This window comes from Bison bison, unplaced genomic scaffold (genome assembly GCF_000754665.1).
Source record: "Bison bison bison isolate TAMUID 2011002044 unplaced genomic scaffold, Bison_UMD1.0 scf7180017864312, whole genome shotgun sequence".
In the NCBI taxonomy this organism is placed as follows: Eukaryota; Metazoa; Chordata; class Mammalia; order Artiodactyla; family Bovidae; genus Bison; species Bison bison.
Window position 1 is genome coordinate 2,600,818 of NW_011494884.1, and position 12,096 is coordinate 2,612,913.

Consider the following 12,096-nt stretch of genomic DNA (forward strand, 5'->3'; position numbering starts at 1 on the left):
CAAATAGATATATATATATATATATATATATATATATATAAACAAGTCCAGGCTTCTTATTAATGATGCTGAAAACAGTCCCTCTTGACAGCATCATTTTCCCAAATGACATGTCATTTTTTATGAATGAAATTTCAAACACAAGTAGGTCTAGAAAACAAGGGAAAGTCTGGTATTTCACATTATGTGCACTTCTGAATTCATATGCAACAAAAGTCAGAAAAATAGAAAGAGATATCTTATTTGAGAATATAGATGTAAAATTTTTTTAATGAGATGTTTGGGAATCTTTTTGGGAAATATTACAAACACACACAAAAAATGTAATTCAGACTAAGGAGTTCATAACTGTGAGAGCAAAACCTTGAGTAATCTTATGACTTTGATGACTCTGTTAACTTTCAAATACAGATAACATACATAGTAATTAAAAATGAGAGAACTCAATTTCCCACCTCAAAAGGAAATCCCTGTCTATATTTTCTGTCATACAGAATTTACAATGGAGGAAAGTATTAGTATATCTTAAGTTTCAAGAACTCAAAGCAAGAACACTGCAAAGAGATGTTAATAAAGTGTTGTGTGAAATTTCACGTGTATCATCTTCTCTTCTTCACAGCATTGGCCCAGGGCATCCTTCTTGGCCCCACACTTTCTCTGCCTCGCCAGCCAGTCTGTCAGCGACCATTGCTATCGCCAGTCTCTCTCTTGCTGTCTTCACTCTCCTTTCCTGATTCTTGATATCCTCCTCAGTTACCAGACACTGTTCACAGAGGACCTGTGGGGTGCCAGAACCAGCTCCTGGAACGGTCTGTGACAAATCTGAAGACCACGCCGGGGTGGCCATGGGGCTGGAGTTTGGACCACCTGTATGTACCCCTGGCAGGGACTCACCTGGACAACTTGGTGCAAATTTTTGCAAGGCTTTGGCTAGATCCAGAGGACTTAACAGTTCCCCTGCACTGCTGCAAGCCTGGAGTCCTTGCAGTCTCTTCTGCCAGTACAGCTGTTGGGGGTTGTCCAAGGTTTCCTCCCAGGGATAACATCTGACCTCATTGCTGGGATGGGATGTGATTCTAGTCACTGGTCTCTTGAATATGTAACTGGACATCCTCAAAGGGATTGAGATGTTTAAACCAGGCTTTGGTTTGGATACTTTTCCACAGTCACAATGCTTCCTCTGTGAAGTCTTCACCATCATACTTCTTCTCCTTGTACCCTATGAAAAACCATGAAATTGAATCCAAATGATAAATGAAATCTGCCTTCTTGGACCATTATTTTGGCTCTTTTGTACTCTCAGCCTCTCTTTGTCCCTCCAGGGTTAGATTGAACATCATCAAGCAGATCTGAGTCAAGAACAGAAAGCTCAAGGTCAAACCTCAGGGTTACCCCAGCTCATTCCTCCTTCATAGTTTGTAAGGTGAACTCTTTCACCTCCTTCACCCCTTCCTTTATGAGTGTGACTATATTCTTTTTTGTCCTTATCACTTTCAACTGCACCAGTTCGGGTAGTTTATGTCACATGGTCTTCAGTCTTTTTTTAAATCCCAAATGCTTCAGTGTCATGTGACTTCATTTGGTTAACCCACTGACACTTGTTCATAGCTGCTTTAGAGCTTAAGAATATAGTGACATTAACAACTGTCCCACCCTTAGCAACTCACCCATATCCCTGATGTTTATCTCCACCCAGTTGGTCATGTTCTAAATAAATACTTCAGAAAACTTATTAACTCACTACTAATTTCTGGTCTGTGATTTTTTCCAAGACTCCTACAACAGATACCTGCTCCTCAAGATCCTGTTATACTGATCACCATATCTTCATCTTAATTTCTTGCCTTCTAGTCATATCAGTCCTGGGTTCCATGGACTATGATCTCAGTAATTCTCTTGGAATAATCCAAAATTCCTTACTGCTCATCACATCTGTCTTGCAAAAAAAAAAAAAAACAAACTTCAAACCTGACACTTGACTGCCTTTACCATAGCTACTGCTGGTCTTATGGTAACTGCTAAGAAAAGCACACAACATGATATTTTACTACCACTGCAAGTCCAAAATCGTCTGCATCCATTGGAAAGCATCCATAATGCCTGGAAATTTTGTTTTCTTTTTATGTGTTGGCATATTTACTTTTGGATTTTCCCCAAAGTCTGTTTCAGGTTTTCTCCACTTTCCTTTTTCCATCACACGCATCCCATGTCCCTTAACTTGCCTGATATTTCACAGAGAAGCTGTTAACTACTACAATGAAATTTTACCGCAGTAGTCCCCAAATCTGCAACTATCTCTAAGATTCCATTATTTTCAAAGTTCCTTTAATTATATTTAAAGAAGCATCTTTTATCTTCCAATGCTGATCCTCATTTCTTCTTCCTTCTTAGTAAGTTCACCATCCCAATATATCCCTCTTTACTTTCAGCCTCTCCTTTTCCACCGAATCCTTCCTTCAGCATTTAAGTACCTACAAATCTCTCTAAACTACACGGAAAGCCTTCACCTAGTCTTCCCAGGAACTTCCTGAACCACTGTCTTTCTACTACTGCCCCTTAGCTGTGAACCATTGAGAAGGGTGATCTACATCACGTGTCTCTGCGGCCTCACCTCCAACCAACTCCTCAGACCTCCTCACACTACCGTCTGACTTCACCATTCTATGGGTGCTTCCCTTGGTCAGGTCACAATGACGACTTTGTTACTAGGACAAGCATGGAGCTTTTCATTATTCATCCAACATGGTCCTTAAGTGCAAAATGTTTAAGTATCTTTGGGTCAATTTAAACACATGAATCACATTTTATAGCTGTGAACCTTACAATCTAAATATGGAATAGGTATGTTGGATAAATTATGTCTCACAAATTGGAATTGTGCTGCAAATGAAAAGCACAAAATAAATTTCAGGAACTCAATACTGAAAAAGTAAAATATGTCATTATTAATTTTTACATTGATTGCATTCACAAATGAAAATATCTTTAGCTGTAATGGGTTAAAATATACAATTAAAATAATTTCACTTGTTTGTTTTTACTTTTTAAGATGTGGCTACTAAAAATATAAAGTGCTTAAAGCTATTGTTGGACAGTGCTGGTTCAAGCCATAAGAAAAAATGAAGTCCACAGAAAGAGCTCAGCAAAGCTGTTCCCATGGGAAAGAGTCTATCTACCTCAACCTCACCCCAAGATGTAGCAGACTCTCTCATACACACACACACACACTTTCTAAATCAAATATTCCCACCATTATGCCTCAAATGCCTTGAGGCTGCACTCCTACAGTCTTAACCAGAATAATCTCAAGAAAAAAGTCAGAAGTCAAGATAGTTTATCAATTATGATGAGTCAAAACCAGAGACTAAGGATAATTTTAGGAGGAATTTCCTGCTCATTGACTTCTGTTATTAATTCAATACCCTTGAGAAACTTTTGAAGGAGGGTCATTTTAAAAAATCACTTCATCTTTACTATGTAAAATATACAAGATATGTAAAGAATAATAACTGTAGCCAATAAATGGAATCAGGATGATAGGATACAAACATTGTTATTAGTGAATCAGTCAGAGGACAGATGGCGTTAATTTGGGCCTCATTAGGTTGATTCTGATTGGATGACCAACACATTGATTGTATTATGCTGGCCCTCCTCCTAGTTAACCACCAAGCCCACCAACCAGACTAGTCCTTGCTGACAAATCCCCTGGCTCCACGCCCTGATAGCACCTGGACAATTTTCCCAATGTCACACTCTGTCACTTCTCTCTCCTTCCTGCCACAGGCCAGGGAAACATTTTCTCCGTGGTTCATCCTCTGTGCCTGCCCAGTTGTCCCTCAGGTAAAAGAAAGGACCAGGGTGCAGACTCTGTGAGCTGCAGGAAATAGGACAAGGACTGGGGTATGCTCACAGAAGAGGATAAGATCTTTAATGTGCTGGGTACGTACCCAGGGACCAAGAAGCCCCAGTGAGTCCTGAACAGACTTGAAGAAGATGGTGCAGGACAGAGCAGAAATATTTGGGTGGGTGGGATTCTTTTTTTTTTAATATTTAAAATTTTATTTTTTTATTTGTTTAGGTTGTGCTGGATTTTGTTGCTGTGCAGGTTTTTCTCTAGTTGTGGGAAGCGGAGGCCACTCTCTAGTTGCTGTGTGCGGGCTTCTCATTGTGTGGCTTCTCTTGTTGAGGAGCATGGTCTGTAGACACCAGAGCTTCAGTAGTTGTAGCATGTAGACCTAGAGCGCGAGCTCAGAAGTTGCGGTACATGGACTTATTTGCCCTGAGGCCTGCGGAATCTTCCTGCACCAGGAATCAAATCCTGCATTGGCAGGTGGATTCTTATTCACTGCACCACCAGGAAAGTCCTGCTTTAATAATTTTTAAGTGTACTGTTCAGTGGTATTCGGCATATTCAGATTGTTTTGCAACCTTGACGACCACTGTCTCCAGAACTCTTTTCATCTTGCAGAACTGAGATGGTGTCCTCATTAAACATTCAATCTCAGTTCTCCCTCCCCCAGCCCCTGCCACCCACCATTCTACCATTTCTTTGGGAATTTCACTCCTCTAGCTGAAGCTGAAACTCCAATACTTTGGCCACCTCATGCGAAGAGGTGACTCATTGGAAAAGACTCTGATGCTGGGAGGGATTGGGGGCAGGAGGAGAAGGGGATAACAGAGGATGAGATGGCTGGATGGCATCACCGACTGGATGGACGTGAGTTTGGGTGAACTCCGGGAGTTGGTGATGGACAGGGAGCCTGGTGTGCTGCGATTCATGGGGTCGCAAAGAGTCGGACACGACTGAGCGACTGAACTGACTGACTGACTGAGGGACCTCATATGAGTGGAATCATACAGTATTTATCCTTTCATGTCTGACTTATTTCACTGAGCATAATGTCTTCAAGTTCATCCATATTTTAATGTATGTCAAAAATTCCTTCCTCTTAAAGGCTGAAAAATATTCTGGCAGTAGGTAGTTGGTGTAGGGGATAGGAAAGTGGCTGGCAGCTCCCTCCCTCCCTTTCCTCACCTCCCCCAGTCTGAGCCTCTCTCCCCTAGGGGTGGCTGATTCCCAGCATTCAAGGACCATGGTGGTCTTGGAACCAGGAACAGCCCTCCAGCTGCACCTGGGAGATGAGGTCCTTCTCCTGGTCCCGTTGAGGCCTACAGCTCACACTCTACAAGAAGGTTTACTCTTTTAAGACATATGTACACAGAGAATTCAGAAAAAGACGAAAGGTGAATTTCCAAAGTCAAAATGAATCATTCAAAGTTCTGAGTCTATAGCCTTCCAAGCAGTTGGCAAAATGGACCCTGTGGAGTCCTATACCAAGGTCACAGGTGTGGAGCCCTGTACCAAGCTCACAGGACAAAATTATCCAGAACTGACTGAGTCCCATAGCAACTGTTGCCATGAGCTCCTCTAACTTAAACTGGCCTTCTTCGACTCCATACTAGGTAAAATATCCACCCTATAGCATCCTGACCAATCACCTAATGCTACACTTCCAGTAGGAATTTTCTTTGTCTTGAGGCTATAAAAATTGGCTATTAGCCCACAAGAGGGTTCAGCTCTCCTTGAGCCAGCCTGTGTTCTAACAGTATTTTCTGCTCTAACAAATTCTATTCTCCTCTCATTCTTCCTCATATATGCTGTGCTTCTCATTATCTCTGCCCTTTGTTCTTAATAAACTCACTCCCTTCTGAAATACCCCGTGTCTGGAAATTCTTTTCCAATCCATACATAGACATGAACAGACCCTAAGATTCTCCTCCCAGACCTTGCTGTTCTGTCTGAGTAGGTGATGTCTCCTTCCTCCTTTTGACTTCCAGGCCTTGGGCTGTGGCAAGGGTCTGTCCTCGGCTCATTGATTCTGTCCATCCCCTAGAAGAGGCTCAGATGACCCAGAAAACCACCTCTAATCCCACCCAGGGAGTCCCCTCCCTACCCCAGAAGATCCCAGGAAGACTGAGTTATGGCTACAAACCGTGAAAAGCCCCTTCTCCCTCCAGATCTGGGGTCTGACTCAGCTCATTACATGTGTGTTGAGAGCCCAGTGAGGCATAAGATAACTTCACACCTTTAACATATTGGTCATTCAAGTATCCATCATGTGTTACGCGGTGCTTTCTACATTCATCCAGGCACTAGTCCCCACCCTCCAGAGCACGCAAACAGTGTTAGATAATGATAAACACATATTTATAACATATAGACACAGAGCTTGAGATGTACCAGGTTCAAGCATTTTTCAGACATTCACTCTTTAATACTTTCCCTAATACTGCAGGAGGTAGAGTTAGTATTGCCAAGTATCAGAGAGAAAAACTGAGGCATAAACAACATTGCTCCTAAATCTTGTATCTTCAGACGACACATGCTTAACACCTCACGGTTTCTGTGACTCAGGAATCTTGATGCAATTTAGCTGGGTGCTTCTGACTGACCTGCAGTGCCTCACAGGCTGGGGCAGCCATGTTAACTGAGGCTCTTCTGGGGGGATTTGCTCCCAAGTTCACTCACATGGGTGTTGTCAGGATTCTGTTTGAACTGACAGCCTAGTTCCTATCTGTCTGTAAGATGCGACTTTCCCTTGATTTTTCCTGATGGGCCCTCCATACAGGGCAGCTCAAATCACCTGTGGTTGCTCTCCCAGTTCCAGAAAAAGACAGAGTGAGAGAGACACAGAGAGAGACAGAGAAGGGGAGAGATGCTAACAGAGGAACAGAGGGAGAAAGGGAGAACTTAAGAGAGCAAGTAAGAGGGGAGTGGCAGTTTTTATTGTAATGGATGTGACATCCTATCACCTGGGCTGCATTCTGTTGCTCACACGAGGATGTCAGTGTCACATAGGGATGTACACACCTGGAAGCAGCTGTCACTGAGAGTTCTTGTGGAGCCTGCCCAGCAAATGGACCAAGAGGCACAGGACCTGAATCTAAGCAGGGAGGGTTGGAAAGTTTATGCCAGTGGATGACAACATCTGAATCTCCTCTGATTTCTACCCTTTGAAGGTGCAGACCTGGAAATGAGAACAGTGGGCAATGACTTTCCCAACATCACTTGGCTGGAACCCAGACCTGCTTTGAGAGGTATTCCCTGCTGTGTCCAACCCTTCTTGTAATAATGATCTGTGCCTCAGATACATGTGACACCAGCACACAGATGTTGAAGGCATTGTTTCACATCCACCAATGGTGTCCCCAGGAAGTAGACACTGGTCTTGTCCCCACTGTGCAGGTCTGGAGACTGGGGAGGACCCAGGAGGCTTTTCCAGGATAGAGAACTGCCTTCTCAAAGCAGGATCCTGGTTCCATTCCCAAGAAGTGGTGGGGAGGGCTGTGCAGTCAAGACGGGGCTTTGAGTGGGTTTGAAGGAAGAAGTGACCTCACTTCCTCGGTGACACAGCAAAACAGAACTTGAAATGTGGTAACCCAGCAGCCATGTTCTAGAGCCAGCTGGCTATCCCTACTCACTTGACCAGAGGTGCTCAATGTAGCGACCTGTTCTCATGTTGTGGCCTGACATTCTGGGCCCCAGCTTCTGGAAAGGTGAGAGTGGGGGCCATTTCAGACACAAGGTCAGCCTTCACCTCCAATACCTCTGGTCATTTGACAAGAGGCCCCCGAAGGTAACACAGGGCAGCCCTGGCCAGACCTCCCAGGCCACAGCTATAACTCCACATGGGCAGCCCAACCTATCTGGTCAGTTCCTGTGTGTGTTTGAGAGAGAGAGGTGGGGGAAGGTAGGAGATGAGGGGGCAGGAGCAGGTTGTTAGGTGTTGGAAGTCTGTTCATCCGTCGTTAGCAACCCAGACCAAGGCTGGCAGGCTGGGAAGGTCAGCACTGGGAACCAAGTTCCTCGCCCCCCATGTTATCCACGCACCCTTGAGGTGTCATCTTGTTCCCTTTCTGGCACGATTCTGTGCAGATGGTCCTCTGCCTGACCTGGGGAGCATAACTACAGTGGAGGCACCCTGTAGTGATAGCCAGGTTTGCTCCTGATGCCTCCGGGCCTGGCTACCTTGCCCAGGAGATCCTGGAGGAGCCGGTGGATGCTTCAGCTACTCCATTGCCCTGGCCATGGGGCAGGTGTCCCAGGCCACCAACCGCTGGGGCCAGTCTGATCTGAGAGTGGTCGTGGAGGGCCTGAGATGACCAGGGCGGGCCTGGAACCCCACCTTGAATCTGAAGCCCTCTGGGGCCCTGCCGGGGTTTTCCAACTAGAGTGCCCCTCAATCCCACCCCAAGGGAACTGACGTCCACTCCTCCCTCACTAACAATGTCAGAGGGTAGAAAGTCACTCTTCACAAATTTGTTGAACAGTAGAGAAAAAAAATATTGTTTCACTTAGCACTGGACCATGTGTATCTTTGCTTTTTGTCCTTTTGCTGAACCTGGGATCTATATAAGGGAAGTCTCAAAATTCCCTACAATGTGAAAGAAAACCCAAGTCTTTATTTGAAATCAGCAGGATCCCCACTGATTACATCTGCCCTGTTCACTGTCTCCTAACTAGGAAGGGAGGAGCTTCACCCAGCCCTCTCCCTCCATGTCAGGGGCAGATCAAGCCTCAGGAAGCTCAGAGGGAAAGGCAAGCAGTCTACGCTCTGGAGGTTCCTCAGCTCTGACCTCATGGCTGTGAGCAGCCAGCTGACATCCCCAAGCCTGTTTTCTCAGTTCAGCAGGGCTGTTTGTTGAGAATTCATTGGGATAATGGTCTTAGTGCTACTAATGCAGGGAGGCCTGTTGCTCCTCAGATAACAAGGTGCCTAGACTGCAGTCATTGTATCACCCTTCTCTGTCCCCACCAAACCCAAATGGTCCCCTTAAAGGCTGCAATCTTTTCCAGTGCATGTGCTCCTGTCACTACTCCTGGACACGCCCCTGAGGGGCGGGGCCTCCTGGCTGAGCTCCAGGTCGCCACCCTCCTGCTGTTTCAGGTGGTCTCTCTCCTCCTCTCACCCATAGTGAAGGGATGATGTGATATCTGGTCATTAACTTATTCTCAAATGATTCAAAGACAAAAAGATCTTTGTTTTGCATTTTCAACTTTGTGTAAATTTTCTATCGTTTCAAAACAAAGAAATGCTTTAAAACTGAAAGGTCTGAGTTTTAGGGACCCTAGAAGGCGAGTGGCCATCTGAGTGGCACGTCTGTCACTCCTGATGCTCGGCCTTGCGGTTCTGGGGATGAAGATGGATGGGATGGGATGGGGCTGCTGGGGGATGGGGTGGTGGGGGTGTGGAGGGAAGCAGTGAGCCTGGGGACACTTGGGCTGTGGGGGCAGAGTCAGAGTAAGGTGGTCTCAGCTGAGATGCCCCCTGTGGGGAAAGTTGCCAGGGTCTCTAAAGGGGTCTTAGGTTCTCGGGGGCTCCCCACTTCACCCCACCTTCCAGCAATTACCTGGAAGTGCCCCTTTATTCCTCTGCCTCTCCCATTATCCTGTGAGCCCTGAGGGCACAAACCTGGCTTAGTTTCCCGCTGTATCACCTCTGTTGACCAACACGATGGGGAGGCTAGGGTCAAGGGCCCATTCCTGGAGGTGACAGTCCTGGGTGTCAAAGTCCTCACCGAAGGGGGTTAGGGGTGCTGGGAACCGAGCCCACTCAGCCCCAGGGCCTGTGTGCTTGACACCGCTGCTTTCATCTCCAGGGAAATTCCTCGATTCTGGGGCAAAACGACCAGGTGAGGAGCAGAGGGCAGAGATGCTCATAGGACGCTTCCGATAAAACAGAGCCATTAGAAAGGATTTGAGTGCCAATCACCAGAGTCCTGGTGTGTGGATTAGTGCCCTTGGGCAGCGAAATGTGGGCCTGGTTTGAGAAGGGAAGGTGTCCAGGATAGTTAAGTAGAGGGGCGGCATGGCTCAAAACATTAAACTTTAACAGAACATTTGTTGGGCAAGAAGAATCAATTGCAATCCAGGGGAAGGCACCCTGCAGCCAGGAGGCTCTTCTGCAGCTCACGTGCCTCTGTGCAAACCCCAGACTCAGAAAGGCCAGAGGCTGCCCACACCTCACTCACATCTATTGGGAGGAGAAGTCTGGCCTTGTCACAGGACAGGCACGGAGAGTGGGGCAGTGCAATACTCTCTTCTCTGAGGAAGGCCTTCACTGTCAGGAACCTGCCCCGGAACTTGCTATGCTCCCCCCACCCCTCCAGGCTCCGCGTGTGCTCCCGCTGCACCTCTGGAGAGGAGTTGGGGAGGTGCAGTCACTACAAAGTATCGAGGCCTCAGTCAATCATTGTGTCAGCTGGGCTGGACAACGCTGGCCTTTGGCCCCTAAATCCAGGAGCTTTGGGGGCCCACTTGGGTTCAGGGGGTTCTGGTGGTTCTTGGTGAGCCGAGAGGTTCTCCAGCGAACGTGTGTGGAATTCGGGAGGGCTGCCCGAGAACCGAGAGGTTGGCGGTGAGTTGGCAGCGCCATCCAGCCTGGCTCTGCGTATCCTTGGGCCTCAGAAACAAGGGAGCCTGAGAGTCATGGGCTGGGGTGGAGAAGAAGGTCCCATGATCCCCACCCCTGCAGCAGGAGGAAGCTGTAATCCTGGACTGACCCCACAACACTGGCCTAGAGCTCTGCAGAGCCAAAGCCCTGCTGGGGTCACAGCCTGTGGGGCAGAAACTCTGACCTCTCTTGTGCATGGGTAGATGTGCACCCGCTGGACTGCGTGGGAGGGAGCGCCTTCAAGGAGCTTAGGTCGCAGCAGAGGCCCCTGTGGATCTCACCCCTGTGGGATCCTGGGTGCTCAGCTCCATGGGGTGGAGAAGCCTTTGTGATGGTGGGGGCCTGGGGACCTGAGTTCTCCAAGCCCCTGGTTCACCTGCAGAGGAAACCACAGAACTGCCCTCACCTGCTCGGACAATTCTGGGGTCTCTCCTGTGCAGGTTACAGTCCTGTGATTTTTGCACAGCAAGTGGAAGGTGCCCTAGAGATGAAACCAGGAGGAGTGTTAGTTGCTCAGGGACTCTTTGTGATCCCATGGACTGTCCATGGGATTCTCCAGGCAAGAATACTGGACTGGGTTGCCATTCTGTTCTGCACGGGATCTTCCCCAATGAGGAATCAAACCCAGGTCTCCTGCATTGCAGACTGATTCTTTACCATCTGAGCCACTAGGGAAAGCCCTATATATACATTCATTTTTGGCTGTGTGTGTGTGTGTGTGTGTGAGTGTGTGTGTGAGTGTGTGTGTGTGAGTGTGTGTGTGTGTCTTTCTTGATGTGGGGGCCTTTCTTTAGTGGGACAGGAGGGGAATGCAGGGGGTGTGGGGTGGGGAGGGGAAGGTGTGTGTGGCACTTCTCTCTAGTTGCAGTTCCCTGGCTTCTCACTGCAGTGATTTCTCTTGTTGCAGAGCACAGGCTCTAGGTGCAGGGCTTCAGTAGTTAGGGCTCTGAGAGCTCCAGAGTGTGGGCTCAGTGCTCAGCTGAGGCACAAGGGCTTAGCTGCTTCATGGCATGTGGGATCTTCCCTGATCAGGGATTGAACCCACCTTTCCTGCATTGGTAGGAGGATTCTTAACCATTGAGCCACCAGGGAAGCCCCTTTACATTGGTTTTTAAATGATGGTCTAGGTAAAAAGTCTCTTGAGGGCAAAGCTCATGCCTAAGATTATGTAAGACTTTGGGCAAAAGAGAAACATTCCAGAACAATCTGGAAACAATCCAAAGATCTGGTGGGAGATTTGCTAAGTAGATCACACTGCAGAAAGAGGATGAGCTCCTGGAAGATAATTAGTAGTTATGCCCAGGAAGATGCTAGATGACCCAACTTGTAATACATTGTAGCATGAAAACAGCCTGTTACAAAACCAGGGTGAGTGGTACAGAGCCCATTTGAAAAGATAAGACATAAAATGATATCTGCCACATTGCTATTTGTTTTTATTATTTTTATTTGGCTTTTAAATTGTATTTATTTATTTATTTTTTGGCTTATCCACTAGTGGAGGTGATGGAATTCCCAGCTGAGCTATTTCAAATCTTGAAAGATGATGCTGTGAAAGTGCTGCACTCAAAATGCCAGCAAATTTGGAAAACTCAGCAGTGGCCACAGGACAGGAAAAGGTCAGTTTTCATTCCAATCC

The 12,096-nt window shown here is 46.8% G+C and overlaps 2 protein-coding genes across 2 annotated transcripts in view; one reads left to right on the forward strand and one right to left on the reverse strand.

Annotated features, from left to right (window-relative positions):
- ZNF891 (zinc finger protein 891) overlaps positions 1 to 12,096 on the forward strand; it is a gene marked incomplete at its 5' end in the record, with an annotated part of 131,553 nt that overhangs the window by 15,925 nt on the left and 103,532 nt on the right.
- MBD3L1 (methyl-CpG binding domain protein 3-like 1) lies at positions 248 to 1,872 on the reverse strand. Its single transcript, XM_010852471.1, has 2 exons — positions 1,790 to 1,872; positions 248 to 1,219 (listed from the first exon to the last, which is right to left on the reverse strand). The coding sequence occupies exon 2, from the start codon at positions 1,199 to 1,201 to the stop codon at positions 614 to 616; it is 588 nt and encodes a 195-aa protein (XP_010850773.1). The 5' UTR covers positions 1,202 to 1,219; positions 1,790 to 1,872; the 3' UTR covers positions 248 to 613.